At 44.5% G+C, this 19,007-nt stretch overlaps 1 protein-coding gene across 1 annotated transcript in view; it reads right to left on the bottom strand.

The window, feature by feature from the left end:
* SLCO3A1 (solute carrier organic anion transporter family member 3A1) overlaps positions 1–19,007 on the bottom strand; it is a gene marked incomplete at its 5' end in the record, with an annotated part of 129,447 nt that overhangs the window by 96,631 nt on the left and 13,809 nt on the right. Inside the window, one exon of the mRNA XM_082290437.1 lies at positions 9,645–10,110. Within this exon, the coding sequence (XP_082146563.1) occupies positions 9,645–10,110 (466 nt within the window). The remainder of the gene's footprint in view (positions 1–9,644; positions 10,111–19,007) is intronic.

Genomic DNA, 19,007 nt, shown 5'->3' with positions numbered 1-19,007 from the left:
TTACAGAAGAGACTGTTTCCATTTGATAGGGAATTCGCACCAACGCATGAAGTTAAACAAGGTTTAAGGAGACAAGAAGTTGTTTTACCAGATAAGGTGACAACTAGGAAAGTTAAATATTCTCGAGTATGATTAGTCACACTGGTCAGAACAAGATCCACCAAGCACGAACATGCGTGTGTGAAATAGGTGTTATCTCTCCCTGCAAACCTCTTACCCTCTGGCACTTGTGGGAAACTCTTCACAGAACTCTTACACAGAACCACCACAAATAATTTAGTTTCCTGCAAGGCTGCTTCCTGTAGTCTGCAACGCAGCTTGCTTGTCTCCCACCAGTACCACAACAGCACATTTACAGAGGACATGAAGATGTGCGTGGAGATAAAACAGAAGCGCAATAAAACATCTGTATGCTTGCATTCCAGCAGTGTGAGTTTTTATAGAAAATGAGGAGGGGCAATACTGAAAACACACACACACATCTCTACACCACAAAACCAACAAGTGCCCAGAATAAACGAACACTCAGGAGGAACAGACAGCTCAGGCCAGTAAAGCATTAGTCAGTGCTCAAGACACCTCAGAAGCATGGCCAGGGGACTCTGTAGTTCACTTCTTGCATGCTACCACCCCTTTCAGTCTCCAACCCCAGCACAAAGTTTGTAACTGCCTGCTGAGAAAAAGCTCTCTAACAAGTCTTATTCTTTTGATGATCAGTCTGATTGAATTAGGACATCCATATGTTATAGCTGATGGCTAACAAGATAGAGGTGGTTTTTCACCACATGGGTAATTGGTCTCTGCAGCAATTACTAATACACCAAACTTGTCCCAGTTGGCTTTTCCTCCCCCCTAATATTATTTCTTTCTAACTCTAATAAGCAGTATCACTGTCTTGTACAAACAGTTACAGTGGTTTTGTCTAACACTGAGGGCAGGAACGTACAGAAAACTGCAGGGAAAAGGTGAGGTAAACATAGGGAGACAGAGAGGAAAGAACTGGTGCACAGAGCATCTTGCTCTTCTACCTGTTTGAACATTCAAATGTTCACTATTTCTACGACCTGCTACCTTTAGTCAGATCCTGCTCCTTGTCACAGACACAGCTTTGTATGGCTGCACTCAAGTGCTCTGAGGTATTAAGTCAAAGAGCAACATCACATGCTGTTAACTTCTATCCAAGAAACTAAATCTCACATTTTAATTGGTTAATAAAGGACAAAATTTGAACAGTCTCCTCCAGACAAAATCCCTATTATTGAAATCAAAAGGGGGCTTAGTGGGAGCAGGCCTCCCTCTTAGGAAAAGCAAAATACCTCATTAGCAGCATAGTTAATGGAATGGCTGTACCTTGGCAGAAAGAAATCTGATAAAAGACTGACTCCTTTCAAACAAACAAAGTTTGAAGAAGCAGTTTTGGGACCAGACACCAACTTTGACCCAAACAACCAAATTTTGAGGAAGCAAAGCCAAAAGGATTTGTCCAAAGCCAAGGGGGTAGTGTGTAGCTTAATAACCCCAGATTTATGCAAACTTTCCATTTACGCAAAACAAATAAATCCTTAGAGTCATGAACTTTCAACATTCACCAAACCAAGGAAGGGCTTCCACTCCACTGGCTCTTCTCATGGCTGCTAAGGTGACCACAAAGCACGTTGAGGAATTTTATTTTTGTTTTACAAGGTACCCATCACTTGTGGCTGCACTTTTTCCTCCAGGCTGCATCAGACAGTCATAGTCAGAGAGGGTGCACGGATGTCCCCACAGCAGCTCTGCCCCAAGTCTCACACTGCTGGGCCATCTCACACCCTCACAGGGCCTGTTGGGATCATGGTTTTGAACTACTACAGGGTCAATTCAGACTAGATATATGGAAGAAACATAGCACATGACACACTGAGAGTTGTGGAGTGCCCTGCACAGTCTCCAACGCCCAGCAAAGCCAGGATAAAAACACACTCTGGCAGCTGAGCGCTGCCACGCCCTGTGTGTGAACAGAGCCACGGGTTTGTGCCATGGCACTGCTTGGGACTTTGCAAAAGCAAACACTTTTAGGAGCTTAGTCAAATAGCACTTACTTGGCACCTAAAGGGTGTAAGTGTCAGCTTGCCCAGCACCCAGCTCAGACCTGCAGCAACCTCTCCAAAGGGCAAAACAACTTGGTCAAGCCCCTCATCCAGCCACAGGAGAGGCAGTTGTGAAAGAGGGAAAGCAGGAGCTTGTGTGAAAGAGCTTTGCATTCTCTTATACACTCATATGAGCACCTTGTCCTGCAGATAAGTGAGTAACACCCAGCCAGCGTTCTGAATTGTGCTGGCAAAGGGGGAAATTCTGTGCCTTGCCCCACCACAGGAAACAGAGCCCCAGGTGTCCTCAGTGCCAGCCTGTAAACCGCAACCAAAACATCTGGAGGCTCCTTATGTGCAAGGAGTCAGGGAGTCTCGGTCAAGTCCCCAGGCAAAGGGCCAAGATTGGCACACACCACTCCTGCTTATGCCATCTAGGAGGCACAATACAGCCTTCAGCTTTTGACATGGCCAACTCACCACCTTTCAATCTATTTAATTAATTTTATGAACTTTAGGACTCTGCATATGTGCCATTTAAATGACAAGGGCACTGCACTAAAGAGGCTGCCCCAGGAATGATGTACCTCACTAGGCCCTCCCAGCTGATGACAGTTTAAAGTACACTACAGAAAAAACCCAACATGCTCAACAAATGGACTGATTTTTACAAGACATCAGAGTCACAGAGTCCCAATTAAGCCAGAACTCAGCTGCAGAGTACACAGAGAGCACAGACTAACATAGAAACAGCTCCCACCCTCAGTATGCTTTCACACAAAGTCATTTGTGTTGGACCCAAGCTTTATTTACTCTGCTCATAACAAAAAAAAAAAAAAAAAAAAAAAAAAAAAAAAAACCAACAAAAAACTATTAGGAGAAGGTTAAGGTAACTGAAACAATTGCTTTAAAATAATGGAGCCCAGAGCAGTTACGACTTTGTGCATATATTTGTTTAATTGAATAAATACATCCATTCAGCTACTGCTTTTCACAACAGCCTTCCTGCCTGCAGTGGGAAAGGTGATTCCCATTAATTGATTTGTTACTGCTCTAATACACCCTACACTTGCTTGTGTTTCCATTTAATTTTCCAGGGTATTACCACTAGCACTGCAAAAGGGGACATGTGTAACCGAGCCAGCCCCACTGACACACAGCAAATGAGAACACCCATCCCTCCCCAAAGGGGCATAATTATAAAAGGCTGCAGGTTATCGATGGATCAGTGGGTTAATACTGGGATATCTGCATGAAGCCATGTAATTTAATCTGATCACAGCCCACGGGGAAGACAACCCAGTGAATCTGATGCAAAGACACCTTTCAGTAATGAACAGGCATCACAGCCCTAGCGCTGGCAGCAGCACTCCTCGGAGCTCAGTGCTAATACTGTGTCTTTCTCAGCCCATGGGAGACTGTGATAGAAAGGAAAGGCTCTCCAAATCACCCGTAGGAGGATGCATTTACTGAACAAAAGCATTACAGAATTCCATCAAGTCTTTAGGCTAAAAATATTACACACCTATAAAACTGCCTATACCAGCAAGGAGAAAAGCAATTCTGGCTTCTGTGCCCACGTGGGGGTGGACAAACTCACCAGGCAGCTGATGGGTATGGAGTGGGAACAGAGTAAACACAACAGATAGGAGTCAGCTATGATCCACTACAAAAGACCTCACAGGCTCTTAAAGGAAAAAGAGTAAGGAATGCACAAGGCTGGCAGAGCCTTAGGTGGTGAGCTCAGAGAAGCATGCTCCAGCAAGAAGGGCTAATGTGAATAAAGTCCCCATGTTGCTTGCAGACCATTAATGAGCACAAAAGGAAGGAGTGTGGCCATGTGGGAAATGCTGGAGGATTTCCAGCCATGTGAGGAGTGAAAGGATAAGCAGTCAGGATGGGCAGAGCTGTACAGGTCTTTCAGGTGGGTCCTAAAGGCTTTCCAATCAATACAGATCAACAGACAGCCTCAAGAGGCTGACAATATGACCTGTACGCTATAAACACACAATTATTCCACTTGTTGTGGTTTAAAAATGTAGGTTGAAACATACACGTCAAGAAATTTGAGAGATTTGGAATGGGCAAGACTGAGCAAAATACATTCCTCCTCCATGTAAGAGACTTTTCATCAGGTAGAGATGAAACTAGCAACCCTTGAACATACAAAATGTTGACCCAAACTCTGATTTCAGCAGCTTATAACTTGCCATTAACTCACCACCATAGATACTAACTCTCAGATTTAATTCTTGTCAGTCGAGAAAATGCTTCTCCTCCAAAGCACAATGGCTGCTATCAGTTTGACTGACGTAAGCTAACATAAGTGATTTCTTCAAATGGACAAATTTATCCCTGGAGACAGCAAGATTCCAAATAGGGCATGTTTGTCTTCCTCTGCAGCAAATCTTGAGTTGGTCCTTAAAGTAAGAGAGAAGGCACCAGAAGCAAGAGTGAGCTTTCTCTCTGTCATCACAAAACAAAAAATGCTTCTACTGATGCAAAATAAGCCCACCCTAATACAAAGGTCAAAGCCAGCAGGGTCCTGTTCCTCTTACAGGATTAGTCCCATCTGGGCAGATGTGGAAAGAACACACCATTCTCTTGAGTTCTCTTCTTACACCAAGGGTAGGAGCTGCAACGAGCATATGATAAAACCAAAATACACACAGAAGAGGCCAAACAGAAGCCCAGGAGATAAGACAGAAGAAAGCAGCTAAACAGAAGCATCCAGCAGAGCTGAGTTATCCATTTTTCCATTCCTCTGCCCTGCCATGAAACAGACCAAGGACAGCTCTATGCACACCAGTAACTCAGGAGCACTCCCCAGCACACGCTCCTTGACTCAAGACTTGTCCCTTCTGGGATTTCCTTTAAGCCATTCTTCATGTTACTGCAATTCAGCGAGGAGCCCCAAAGTCATGGGTCCTGAACATGTGGGGCATGTGCCCATGATGCCAAACACAGAGACAGCTTCAACAAATATAAAGAGAAACTATGAAATGCATTAAAGATCAGCACAGCATTCTTCTGAATGAGCCTCACAATCTGGCAGGGCTCCTTCCAACATCAATATCAATTTCCTCCATCAACAGGAGACAGAATAATAGCAACTTCCTCTGTTTAATACAGCCCTTAATTGTCCCAGATCAAATACTGGCTCCCAGAGGCTATTAATTCTGCTCTATAGGTAGCTGTGTCCTAGACAAGATGCAAAAACTTTTATCAGCAAATGTTAAATGCAGCAGGAAGGCCAGAAGGTGTGTCTCAGGACTGCTAATAACATTAACCAACCACATCACTGCACTGGTTCTAATGGAACTCACAAAGCACTGCTGGGAGCAGCACGGGCACCAGACAACACTTGCAAGCTCTTGCTTATCTAAGAGGCAGCAAATCCATACAGTCACTGTCAGATCAGGGTTTTTTTCCCCTCTTTGTATCAGCCACAATGCCTCTGATCCCCCTCCTAATGACAAAGTCCTCATTGATTTCAGGAGAGCTCAGCAAGACTGAGCAGAAAAACTAAAAAAGGAAATGCCAAGTGAGTCATTAGTGGGTGGAGGAAAGAACCGTATAGTAAGTAGTCTTCAACTTTTACTCCTTTAAAATAAATAGTGCCACAAATTGAAGGAATCCTTTGACACTGGTGAAGATGGAGCAATAACAAGCCCTGCATAATCTGTAGGAATGATGAATTCCTCCACTAAAAGGGGCTACTTATGCCAATAAGCACACAGGTAAAATTAATCTGCTTGTCTGGAAGCCTCTAAATGGGAGTTCAGATATTAAATACAAGAGGGAAGCAAGCAAACCAGCACCAACTAGAACATTTTCCCAAACTTCAAACAGTTAAGAGAATTCATTTATTTTTTCCATCTTTTTGCTGCTACTGCCAGCATTACAACCTTTGTGTTGAGCAGGAGCTCAGATGCTGAAATGGGAGGAGATTTTATTCCCCATCATTAGGTTTTACTTGACCAGCAACCTGTTCAAGTGAAAGATGTTCCTGCCCACTCCAGGGGGTAGGAGCTGGATGATCTTTGAGGTCCCTTCCAACCTGAACTGTTCTAGGACTATATGATTAACCCAAGCAGGCATGATGCCGTGATCTTTCTAACCCTGCTACAGCACAAATGCATTCCCTTTTGAACATACTTTGGTGTGTACTTTCACACACTCATCTCTTTGATTCATTTTGCCCTGGGTTACTAAAACACAGCCCTTTTTCCTAGACCTGGTTACTACAGCAACGGAATCTTTTTGAGTTTGGTAGCAACACATTGCAGGCACCAAAAAAAAAAAAAAAAAAAATCTGCCACTAGTTCAAGAAACGTGAAGCCGCAAGTCAGCAGCCCATGCAGAGGAATATTCCTGTAGTATCTCACCCCTGCCTCTCTAATTAAGAAACGCTATGAATCCCCGCCTCCTTGGCAGAGCACAAGCCTGAGCAACCTCTGACTTCAAAGGATGCACAACAGAGGTGCACTGCCCACAACCTCCTGTGTGCCTGTCACTGCAGAGAAACCACAAGAGAAATCTGATGGGCTTCATAGGCAGAAGAATGTTACACTCCACAGATGTTATTAGTTCCACTAATGATTAAAGCCAAAGCACCACTTTAAACTCCATATGGTACCACATCTGCATTCTTCTGCACACACGAGTATTAACACAAAAAAAAAAAAGTTTAGGGGAGTGTTCTTGGGGTTTGGACTTTTTTTTAATAACCAGAGGAGCCTTCCTGTATTGTCAATTCATTGCAAAGTGACTGTATTAGATATTATATTATGACTCCACTTAACTCTCAGTCAACTCAGAACAATAAAAAAACCCTCTCAGCACACAGAGTTATTTCTATCCAATTCACTGCCTTGGGACACAAGAGGGTTTTTACTGCAGAGGTGAACAATGACTGGTCCTTAGCTGTCAGGTTCAGAGACTACTGCTAATCCTCAGCTACAGTCCAGCCCAATGCAGCACACACTCAGCTTAAGCAATACACTGAAGACGGCACAAACTGGTCAATCTGATCATTTCTCAACAGCAGCCAGTCATTCTAGAAAGTTCAGCCAGACTATTATCACTGTTATTAATTAGTTCCTGTCCTGAGAGAATGATCTATGCCAGATTTGCCCCTAATTTCAACGGAGGGAACTTACCCAAAAACATTTCATCTGGTCACACACAGCCCCCACTGAGTGAGAGTGCTATTATGAGAAAGCAAACTGATAAATATAGCACGGTGACAGTATCCACTCTGCAGTTATTTCCTCTGCGAAACAGAGCAGAATGAAGTGGGTAAGCTGCTCAGCTAGCTTTCTTCTGAAGCCACTGAAAACTGCATTGATGATATCAACAAAAATAATCAGTGAAAGACAAATCTGAGCAAGTAATTCTCAAACAACATTTAAACCAAGCAATCTGACCTCCTCTCAAGTATCCACCAACATAAGATGACACTTCGACTAGTTTCTTCTCCATTTATATTCATTCATGTAATAGATTTTTTTCCCGTTAGCTTTTATTTTCACTAGCCAAATTGTTTGCAAATTGATAGATGAATTAATCATCCAGTATCTGAAACCCTACTTGTGATAGATAGGCTAGGACAGGGCACAAATTAAACTTCATTGCTGGTTAAGTGTGCATACACAGGCACTCTTCTGCAATCCATAATTCAGATGTAGAAATTCAGCTTATGATTTCCATAGCTAAAGCCAGAAAGCAAACAACCCCAAAATGCTTGGGGTTTTGTGGTGAGTTTTTTTGGTGTGGTTTTGTTTGTTTGTTTTTAAACTCCACATGTAGTAATGAACATGGTTAGATAACATCCTTATCTCTACAGGAAAAATAAAAAAGCAGCCTATAGTAAGCAGAAATAATTTTCTGGAAGTATTTTCCCAGCTACAGTTGAACTGCCAACTTTAAAGACGTTATTTTAGCATACAAGATGAATGTAGCTCAGGAAGAAGAAGAAGAATCACTCCTCCTAATCCTTCTCTCATATACCCTCCTCCAGCCCTGTTCTCAAGACATGAAGCATTGCCTAAAAAAATGCCCATGGAACAGACCGAAAGAAGCTGCTGCTCCTCTATATAGTTATATATAATAGATAATCTTAGAATCACTCTTAATTCCAGCTCATCATTTATGGTGTTGGCACAGTTGCTTCAGTGAATTCAGTCTCGTTATTCACCTTTGGGTTGTACAGCAACTTGTATTTCATACATCATCCTTCTTTGTCCAGTGGATCCCTCACAAACACTTACAGAACCAAGTGAAGATGAATAATGACCCAAGGACAAAGCTAAATGCTGAAATACTTTGATTTTATGGCCAGCAACAGAAAAGTAGGGACATGTTTTGAATACACAGACGAAGCTCCAAGTGAAGCAGCAATACATCCAGAAATGCCACGCTATGTAGTGACTTTCCACCAGGCTTCTGCACTATCCCAAGACAGTGAACAGCACTCAGAAAGTCAGCAGGACTGCTCAGCTTTGCTGTCTATGGCCACACCCAGAATGGAAACTTGATAAAAATGTCTTTGGATGAAAACCAAACAGGAACAGGATTGCTCATTCAAAGTCACGCCAAGATGGGGATGATGGGACAAGTGCACACTTTTGGTTACCAAGACTATACTAACAAGTGCAGAAAGATCTCATTAATGGCTGCATGCACTCCACTGATTTATTGCATTGGTGCAGCTTATCTAGTGACAAGTCCTGCAGAAAGAGGAATGTGCCAAGCTGGAACATTTTTTCAAAGAAAACTTCACCAACAACATCCTTTTTAAACCTGCTGGGAGGGGGAACTACTGCTGAAACCCATAAGCACTTTACCCCAGTAACTGAGATGTTTCATTGGGTAATCAAAGGCACATTTCACAGCTTAACCATCTGAAAGAATTTTGCAACATGATCACCAGAACCACAAGTTCTACTCCAGGCTCACTGTATCTCAAAATAGATCTCATCAGCTTCCACATCCCGTTCCGTTACGGGGCTCACATTAGCAAGGGTCCTGCTACAGCATCCTGGGTCACAGGACCTACTCTGTAACTGGCACTTCCTTGCTAAAATGTGACAGTGGTAGTGAGAATGCATGTGTCCTCTCAGTCTCCTTAGACTGCAGTGATCACTCAGACACATGCTTTGGAACAGGAAGAGAACTAGGGTATCTTGTGGGAAAACAAAAACAAAATAAAAAAAAAAAAATCAATCATCATCACACATACCACTTGAAAATTCTTCAGCTAAAACCCAGCCATAAGCCAACAATGTAAGAATTTAAAGCAATCTGGGCAAACACAAAAGAAGGAATAAGCATCTGCCCAATCATCCAGTAGTAATCACCAAGGCTGTCAACCTTTACCACTGCTACAGTATGAGCAAACAGCATTGTGTTTCCCTGCTGCTTGATGCAGAAACCCATGCCAAGTTATCTTCACAAGCACAGCAGCACACGGAGAAGAGGCCTTGAGGCATCCCTTCCACTGGCACCAAAGAGGGAACAAGAGCCAGATGCCAGCCCACAAGGAAAACCTTCCGTGAGAAGTTCAGAGAGCCTTACCTATGTACAGGGAGGAATCTTTCCGTCTGACGTGGTCATCGATGTAGGAAACTCCCAGGGGCTGGACAGGGGTAGCACCAATGCCCAGGAGGACCTGTGCCCCGATGAGCAGCAAGTACATCATGTTGGTAGCAGTCCTATTCCTGCAGATAAGGTCCGGGTCTGGTCCCTCATCGCTGGTGGACCCGTTGACAGCACACACATCCCTCCCTTCAGCACCCCAGCGTATTTCTCCCGATTCATATTCGTACTGGTGGGTCAGAAATTCAGGCAGCGCAGAAAGGAGGGCACCCAAGGCCATGACTATCCCTCCACATCCTATCAAGCGTGGCCGGTGTCCTCGGGCTCCAAAGTAGCTCACGAAGAGGATGAGGGCCAGGTTGCCAATCTCAAAGCTGCTGGCAATGACGCCCACGTCAGCACTCTGGAGGTTGAATCGCCGCTCCAAGGTGGTTAAAACACTCACCTACAACAGAAATCCAGAGAAAATTACATTCCATGCCTTCCATTCTCCCCATATGTACTGCTAAAGTGTAAATCTCCTTGACTTTTCCTTGGAGCTGAAAACATATCCATCAAGGACATCCAAACCACAGTATAGTAGCTGACCTCCAAGCATGACCTGACTGTTCAAATACAGCCACATCAGAAGGTCCTAATACCAAGTGACATTTCACAGCCTACCACCTGTCCAAGCACACGTCCACTTCCGAATTCCTGTGCCCATCAGTTTGTATTTTGGATGCCTGCAGACACCCATGATTCCACAATTTGTCAGCCTGTCTTTGGGCTCCCTTTCTGTTTGAAGGCACAACCTTCACAGTGCACTGTCCCACAGAACCATGGCACAAACCACACTGAATTTCACATCCTGCCAGGCCCCCAACCTTTCCTTGGAACAAAGAGCAGTTAGGAAGCAGCAGAAAACCCTGCAGATACTTTGCTTGCACAGCACCACGAGGTCACTGAGCCAGTCAGAGACAGCCATGTACAAACAGGCAGTTTGGCTGCACCGAATGCTTTTACTGAAGTATATAAATAAAATGCTGATCAAAGGACTTAAACTGTTTGTGGATAAGTTAATGACTGGGATCGTCACAGAGTATTTTTGAGAAGACAGGCCAATCAAGGTTTACATAGAAGATTTAAATCCACCATGAAGAAGGGATGACTTAAGAAATTGTGGGTGTTTAACACTAAGAAAAGAGAAGCACATGAATAGTCTTCAAATATTTAACATTGCTGCAAAAAGAAATGACCTGTTCTTTGAATTCAAAATGGACAGGACAAGAAGTGACAAGTTTAAACTGCAGCAGAGATGATACAGGTTAGACACAAGGTGGTGAGAAACCAGATTTTACTGGTAAGGATTGTGAGGCACTGAAACATGCTCCTGGAAAGGCTGCAGAAGTCTTTAACAGAGACTTCTAACAGCATCCATCAGGAAAGACACAGGTATGACTGATCTTGCCATGGGGTGGGAAAATGAACGAGATCATCTCTTGAGAGCTCTTCCAATCTTGATTACATGGTGCAGTGAAACAGAGTGTGGGTTTTCTGCACCAGTCACAGCACTGATCAGAGCATGAAGGATGAACCATCAAGTACCTCACTTGCTGTCAGCCCTGCTCAAGGGGAAAACAGGGTATTCTCATGTCTATGGCAGTGTCCCTCTTACACAGTAAAAAAAAAAAAAAACCAACAAAAGAAGTCTTGAACACATCACAGAAATGCCAGAAATGTTTACCTTGAATAAAAAACTATCTAGTTTTTCAGACTGCAAAAGATGAAGGTATTTAAGATTGTCCTAAAAGAGGCAGGTTTCTCTAGTCTAAAAAAAATGTGATAAAGACCTCAGAGCAGAAGGTAGCCCCTGGATAGAATAAAAATAGCCTCCCACTGGAGGCACTGAAAATCTTTGCTGATAAACCTCACGAAACAGGAGCCAGCCTGACCGACTTTAAAGTATTCTGACAGCAGTTCTTCTCCGGGGGCAGTTTGCCTCTGCTAGGGTACACCAGGGCACAGCTGGACAAAGACAGCCCCATCGGCAACAAAACAGAAAGTGGAAACAACCCACCCCTGCTGCTTTGCATAAGCAAAAGCTCCCAAACCTCACTCTGGTAAGTGTCCAAGTCAGATCTCCAAAACTGGACTGTTTTAATGTTTCCTGAAACTCCAGCCTTCTCATACAGGCAGCTATCATTTTATACTACCAGTGTAATCCTCCCCCATTGAAGAGCCAAGAGCTGAGGAAGGCAGGGAGAAAGAAACCTAAAAACCAAATCCTATGAATAAAGACAGCGCCAAGAGCAGTAATTCTTCCCATGCCAAAGCCAGGTGTGTGGGTCAGAAGGAGAGGAGATCACCACTCTGCCTGCAACGCCAGGTGCAGGTCCCTGTTGGGATGAACAGCTCTGTGACTCACGAGGGACAACGGTGTCCTCTGTGTGAAGGCACAGCACAGCCTGTCCCTGCTCCAGCAGCCTCAGCGAGCAGGGCTGGAGCTCACATCAGCAGGGACACTGCTGCTCCCAGCCCTCCGTGGGAGCTGTGACAGCCGAGCAGGTGAGCACAGACACTGCTAGAAAACATTATGCTGGTGTTTTCAGAGCAAGGCACGCCAAGGAGGAGGGATATGGGCAACATCCCATTGCCATGGGCAGATCCAACAAGCACCTGCATGACAGAGAACCACAGAATGGTTTGGATTGGAAAGGACCTTAAAGACCGTCTATAGTTCCAAACCTTCCACCATGGGTAAGGATTTACCATCCACAACAGTGGTTTTATTGCAAGATGTGGTCTAAGAGGGCTGGTGCTGGGGTCCCATGAACACCAATTTTGACAGACTGGGGAATCTCTCCAAGATCAATATATAGTTCTGAGCATGCAAAATTATGTCTATGGTGCTCATTTCTGAGCTGTACCTAGATGGAAAACTCATGATTACTCATTACAGCTGTGTAAACTGAGGTAGAGAGCCAACTATTAATGAGACAAGTACAGTAAACAAAATTAATTTCTGATGGAATAATTTAGGCTGGAAGATTGAAAGCGAACAGAAGTGATTTCCCAAGGCCAACTGGTATTAACTAGCTTTGGAAGTCTCCCACATTTTGACCTGGCTGCCAAATTTTAGGCTTTTACCATACATATATACAAGTGGCTAGAAAGCAGGATGGTGTTTAGAAACACATGGGTGCCAGATCTCAAAAGGGTCAGATTTTGGACAGCTGGATTTCAGATACAAAAACCACACCATTTTCAAGTGCAATTCACAGTGACAGAGACAGTAAATTGGTGACAAACCAGGGAACTAAAACCAGAGTCCCAATTCTCATTCCACTCTTATTTCAGTGGGACTTCAGCCATTCTTTCCCTTTCACAAAAGCTAAACCACTCACAGTAGGGAAAAAGAGTATCACCATCCCCTAATAGTTTCTTGCTTTACTTTGGGGAAAAGACTGAAACAAAAGTAGAAGGAGGCCGACAACACAGGGAAAATTCCAACCCTCTTGATAAAAGCTGGCAGTTCCCCTTATTCCTCTAGCCAGACCACACTGCATTTCCCCAGTTTGCTCCTTCTGGCTGTAGCACTGCTACCAGCTCTGCCTTTGCTAAGTAGGTTATGAGAAGCAGAGGGGTATGGTGAAAGAACAAATCCATCATACCAGCCTTGAGCATCCAGAAGAAAATAGCACTCAAGCACAAAATGCTGAGACCAGCATCAGCAGAGTAGCCTCCAAAACTGACAGTCTCAGTCAGGGGGGAAAAAAAAAAATCCCAAAATAAAAATAGGGCTGGGAAATAAACTGTCAACATGCAGATTTTCAGCCAGAGAACAACAGGAACAAAAATGCATTTTATCCAGGGTGGCTGCAGCCCAGACAGCACACTCCAAACTCTTACTATGACATTGGCTGTGACCTTACAAAGACCAACTACAAAACCAGCATTAGCATAGGAGAGATGTTACCTGCATTTATGCAAAATAAACCCCTGCCTGTGGCTAAAATAATTCTCTCACCCTCCATGCTCCACTTTTATGGGACTTCCTGCATATAAGGTACAACCTGACTAAATACTTGCAGTTTCCATGGGCCCATGGTGCCCTTGTAACTGTGGGATAAAAACACCGTACTGCCTGTATTTCCTTTCACAGTCCTGTTCCCCAGCAGATCAGCCATTGCCATTCCCAGACACTAACTCTATTTACCCAGAGTTACATAAAATGTTGCAAAAGACAGGTCCTTGTAAAATACTGATGTCATGCAAAAAGGCTGTTAAGGATTATAAAAAGTCCCTGTGTGCTGAGACCAGGTTGGTCACTCGAGGGCACAGCTCATATGGATGCTGTTGAAGAGCAGGGATGTGGACCACGGGATGGTGCAGCAGCACAGCAGCTTCAGATGGACAACCTCCTACTAAAACACAGCAGGGAGACACCAGCAGCCCACAGCTGTGAAGCTGCTACTTCCTGACTCCTGTCAACTTACACAGCTGTTTAGTCAGGGATGGAAAGAATCGACTAAGAGGGTATTTATTCAAAAAAAGCTTCTAACCCAAGATCAAAATGCTTACCAGGACACAAAGACAGCACCCAGCAAAACTCATGCAGACAACATAGAGCAGATCATGCGGCCTGACCCCAAGATGTTACTGGTGTGAAACCACCCACAGGACCAGACAAGTCCAGAGCAGGCACAAGGACAGAGGCAGGGCCAGTGTTCTAATCGTGGCACATGCCAGTGCCCAGGAAAATGGGAACAGCACTGAAGCTACAACTTCCTATGGGAATGTGCCTGCCTGCTACCCTGATGTGCTCACATCTGTCCCTTAGCAGGTCACTGGGGCTCTGACCAGCAAGTACTTAAACTGCAGCACTGTACACAGCCTTCAGTCGTGCCAGCCTCACTGCCTTTCTCCATGACTCCCATTTCACCTACTCCAGACATCTCCCACCCGGTTTTTAACAGCAGATCCACTGAGATGTAGCTCTGGCATTAGAGAGATCAACCGTGTGGCTGTTGTTACTCCACAGGCTCATGCTCCTCCAGACTAGGTCTATACCAGATCAGTCAACTGGACAACCAAAAACTACACCAGTTGGGCACCAGCACACTTTGCTCATGCAGAAAGCAGGCTGGGCATCTAGAACAGATCACGTAACCCAACCTTCTGGCTCTCTGTGAACACACTGCAACATACAATAACAAGAAGTGATTAAAACTTGTACCATGCTTGCTTGCACCATGTCCTCCTCTGATTGAGCCACAGCAGGCTGCACACATGCATTTGTATCAGATGACTGACATCAAACAGGCCTGGGCTAAAGGGGCCTCCTAACACCACCCTAAAACACTCTTCGATGATTGAAAAAGGAAAATATCTCACGTAATGCACATAGTGATAAATGACCCACATCAAAAAAAAAAAAAAGAAATCAATCACCACCTTAAAATTTTCCAGCCAAAGCAATTTATATTGCAGCTTCTGTAACTAAATCCATGGAAGCTTATGCCATGCCATTCTGGACTTATTTCAATAATACATACTCACATTCATCATTCCTGTCTGTCCCAAATCTACAGACCTTGGCCTTTCTGAACCAAGGTAAATTTGTTTTCTCTATAGGCTGTTTATTTTATATTAGTGCTCAGCAAAAATACAATCCTGCTTCACACTACTGCCCCGCTTTATCACTAAGAAATGAACTGAAGGCTGGAAACACCATTATGGAGTCAGAGACACAGTACATTGAAAATGAGTATCATATTGTTCGTATCTCCAATGATCAAGTCAAATTCACCCACAGAGTCTACAGTTAAGTTCACTGTATTAATAATACTGGGTTATATATAGAAAACACATTGACTTTATGCCTGAAGGGCCTTTTCAAAAGGCTTCTTTTTAATGTAAAATACATTTTCTCAGTTATGTGGTAAGAGACTGGACTTGAAGAGACATGTCTGCAGTGCTACAGGGTGTAAAGTAATTGCCTGGCAACTACGTTCCCAAAGGAAAACAAACACAAACCATCTCCCACAGTCTCCATTACAGAGCTGGGAAACACAAGATTCCTTGAAGAGCCAAAGGGACCATGCCAGAAACGCCACTGCTTCCAGGTGCTTCAGGTATCACCTTGTCCTCTCTTCCAGCAGCCATGCAGGATGGGACAAACGGGATCCCATCGCTGGGGGCAAGCTCTCCTCCTGTAGAGCTGGTCCCCAGGGGTACAGTCACCCTCCCTTGCACAGCCACCTGGCTCATGCTTCAAGCCCAAGGAATGATGCTGATCCTGTGCTCAGACGTTTTCCTGCTCCACAATTCCGGTGCTGAGATGGATCACTTGTGGTTGAGCCAAACTTTTAAAAAGGCAGCCACTTCCGTGGCATTTTGCCCACTCCTTCCCTTTCAGATGGCTGGGAAAAGAGCAACACCTTAACACCTTTTGCCCAGCCCCAAGCAACAGCACTTCTTGCTGCTCCTCACCCCAAAGAGGTAGTGACGGCATCAGGATGTTCTGTCCTGTCTCAGGCAGCTGATCACTTGTTTGAACACCTTTCTCGTTCCAATGAAGTCAGTCAAAACTTAAAATACATTTTCACTGCAGATGCCAACACCTGTGCTTTGGGCACATGAACATAAGGGAAAGCAAAAAAAAAGGTGGCGATATGAACACACCCAAGCTGCCTCTGCTCAAGGTCTGGAAATCATCTCTGCATTGAAATTTGCATCCACATGACAGGGATAATAGACGCCACAGCTGAACCCCTGCTGAAAGTAGGGTGTTATTAGCTTGGCTCTTGCTGCATGTGCCTGTGCTGTTTCTAGGACAGCACTCAAAAATCTGCAAGTTACTGTACTGGTGCCATGAGGAGTTTGCAGCTTGGATCTGTGTCTCACTGGTGTGAAAAACTCATTTTATATTCTAGTGACCAGCTCTGAGGTTACTGACACAGTTCAAGTTAACCATATGTTCAAGGTCAGGATTTTCAGGGCCTGAGAAGAAAGGGTATTGCAGCATGCAGCAAGAGAAATAGCACATCACACTCCTAGTCAAGGCAAGGCACATATTTTTGGCAACCTCTTCTCTCAAGCAGAAAACTTTCCTGCCATCTCTTGTAGCCCACTGTGCATCTCCTTCCCACATTTCAGCAGTCACAGCATCCTGTGCCACTGGCCCTTGGCCAACACAAGGCACAAACCAAGTGTACCTGGACACCTTTTGCAGGGTTTCACAGCTGTGCCACAAACACAGCGATGCTCCAGGCTGTTGCACACAGCAAACAGAGCAAAGAGCACTCAGCATCCATGGAAGATTCCTGTTTGGTCAGAACCTGATACATCAGTGAAAGCCACAGTTCATTTCAAAATAGCTAAAACCAGAGAAAAGCCACGTGCCTCTGAAAGGTGAACATGCATTTTCCACTACTCTGGTGAAACTGGGATCCACACTGACCGAACATGTTGCATAAAAACCTAACCTCTAACCCAGGCACTCAGTGCAGCAAATAGCAACGCAGGCAGGGCTGTCAATACCTTCCTCATTTGCTTCCTACGGATCCTGCACGGGACACAATGGGCTGACCCCCTCTTTCCCAGCTCCCCCGAGGAAGGGAAGGCGCAGTACCCCATTTAGAGCAGTGTGAACAAAAAGATCACCGGGGTGTTATTTGCAGCTACCCCCTCACGCTCATCATGGAAAGTGAGCCTGAGTCACCAAGAGCTCAAAGCAGACCCAGGTACAGAGCCAGGCCACACAGAACTGCCTAGCAAAACTTGAAAGGCTTTTTCTGTTGTCCTGAAACAGACGCACACCACAGCCAAAATCTAGATTTTTACCCTTTTAGAGTCCCAACCTACAGTGATATGATAATCACAACCACAGAGTTGGTGTCCACACAAGCTTTCTGCCTCCAAGTCTGCTGTTTAATACTGACCTCACTATGTGAAGGCAGGTGGTATTTTAGTCCCTGACAAGGTATCTACATAAAAACACCCAGTGCCAGAACCCATTTTTAGCACAAACTTTCCTTGAGCAGCACACTTACAATGAAGCCAGTGGATATTTGAATCCTTACTTATTTTTAAATGTTATGTCATTTTCACTGGCAGCCAAATAACACATCACAAACATGCAAAGAAGCACAAACCTCAACCCTCTAGCTGTATTTCTGCATGCTTTAAAAACTGTAGCACAGAACAGCGCTGCCAGCACATTTCTGACGTGGAGGATGAAGAATTCCATGTGGAGTAAGTGTGCAGCAGCAGGGGCTGGTGAGCAGGGGCAACCAATCTCTCTGTCAAAGTAAACAGCCAAGGGAAAGCTACTGGAACATCTTTGACACATTCAGAGATGGATCTCTTTTTTTTTCATGTGGCCAGCAAGTAGGTGTACGAAGCCAGATGAAGAGGAATTCAAAGTGTGTAATTTAAATGTAGGCTCCTACAGCACTCCTGGCCACATACAGAACTGGCAGCAAGATTCATACCTGGGTCTGGAACTCTGCAAACTGGTCACCATCATGCTGGGTTCCAGCTGAGAGGAGGAGATGAAATTCATACTGCTGGAAGACTCTTAACAGGAAAAAAACCGTTCCTATACACTATCACATGGACTATGTACTACCACTGGAGAGGCGCAATCCCAAGCTGTCACACTGCAACACCCTCCCTTCTCCACCTCCACAACTGAATGCAGGTTTGCTTGTTCATCTAATAAAACACTTCGGAACACAACACTTCCATGCCTGCAGAGAAGGGTTTTCTACTATAAACAGGGCACTTACCACACAGAACCCATAATGCAAGCCTGACGAGGAAAGCTGTCATGCGAAGGGCTTCATGTTATCGTAATGTATGATCAAGAGCTGAACTCGGGGCTAAGGGCTGCACCCGAGTTATGCCACAGTGCAGACGAAGCAGCAAGGCCCGTAGAGCTGCTTGCAGAAGTGTTCCCAGCTGTCAGGCATGAACCAGGACAGAAATGACACAGGCAGGACACTCTGAGGCAGCATTAATAAAAGCTTTGAAGGAAGAGGAATTCAGTTTTCACGGTTGGAGGACAACGGTGATTATATAAAGGCTATATACTGGGAGAGGAGCTTTTCTGACAAGTCCTACTACTTTTCTCCTCATCTGCTCTGCCTCTACTGATTTCTTCTGCTCTACTCTCTATCCAGCAGAAAGGATGCCTGGCTGCAGCAAATGGGAACTCGGCTTAGGGAGAAGTTGAGGCTTTTCTCATCAACCAGTATATCAAATGCTTTAATTTACTAAGCCTTGGGACACAGGAAGCCGTTTAAAAGGGAAACAACAAAATGGTCACATTGCACTGCCATTCCACAGCATTTTGTA

The sequence above is a fragment of the Coloeus monedula genome (genome assembly GCF_965178545.1).
Source record: "Coloeus monedula genome assembly, chromosome: 14".
In the NCBI taxonomy this organism is placed as follows: Eukaryota; Metazoa; Chordata; class Aves; order Passeriformes; family Corvidae; genus Coloeus; species Coloeus monedula.
Note: the sequence above shows the minus strand (reverse complement) of the source record. Positions and strands in the feature narration are given on the sequence as shown.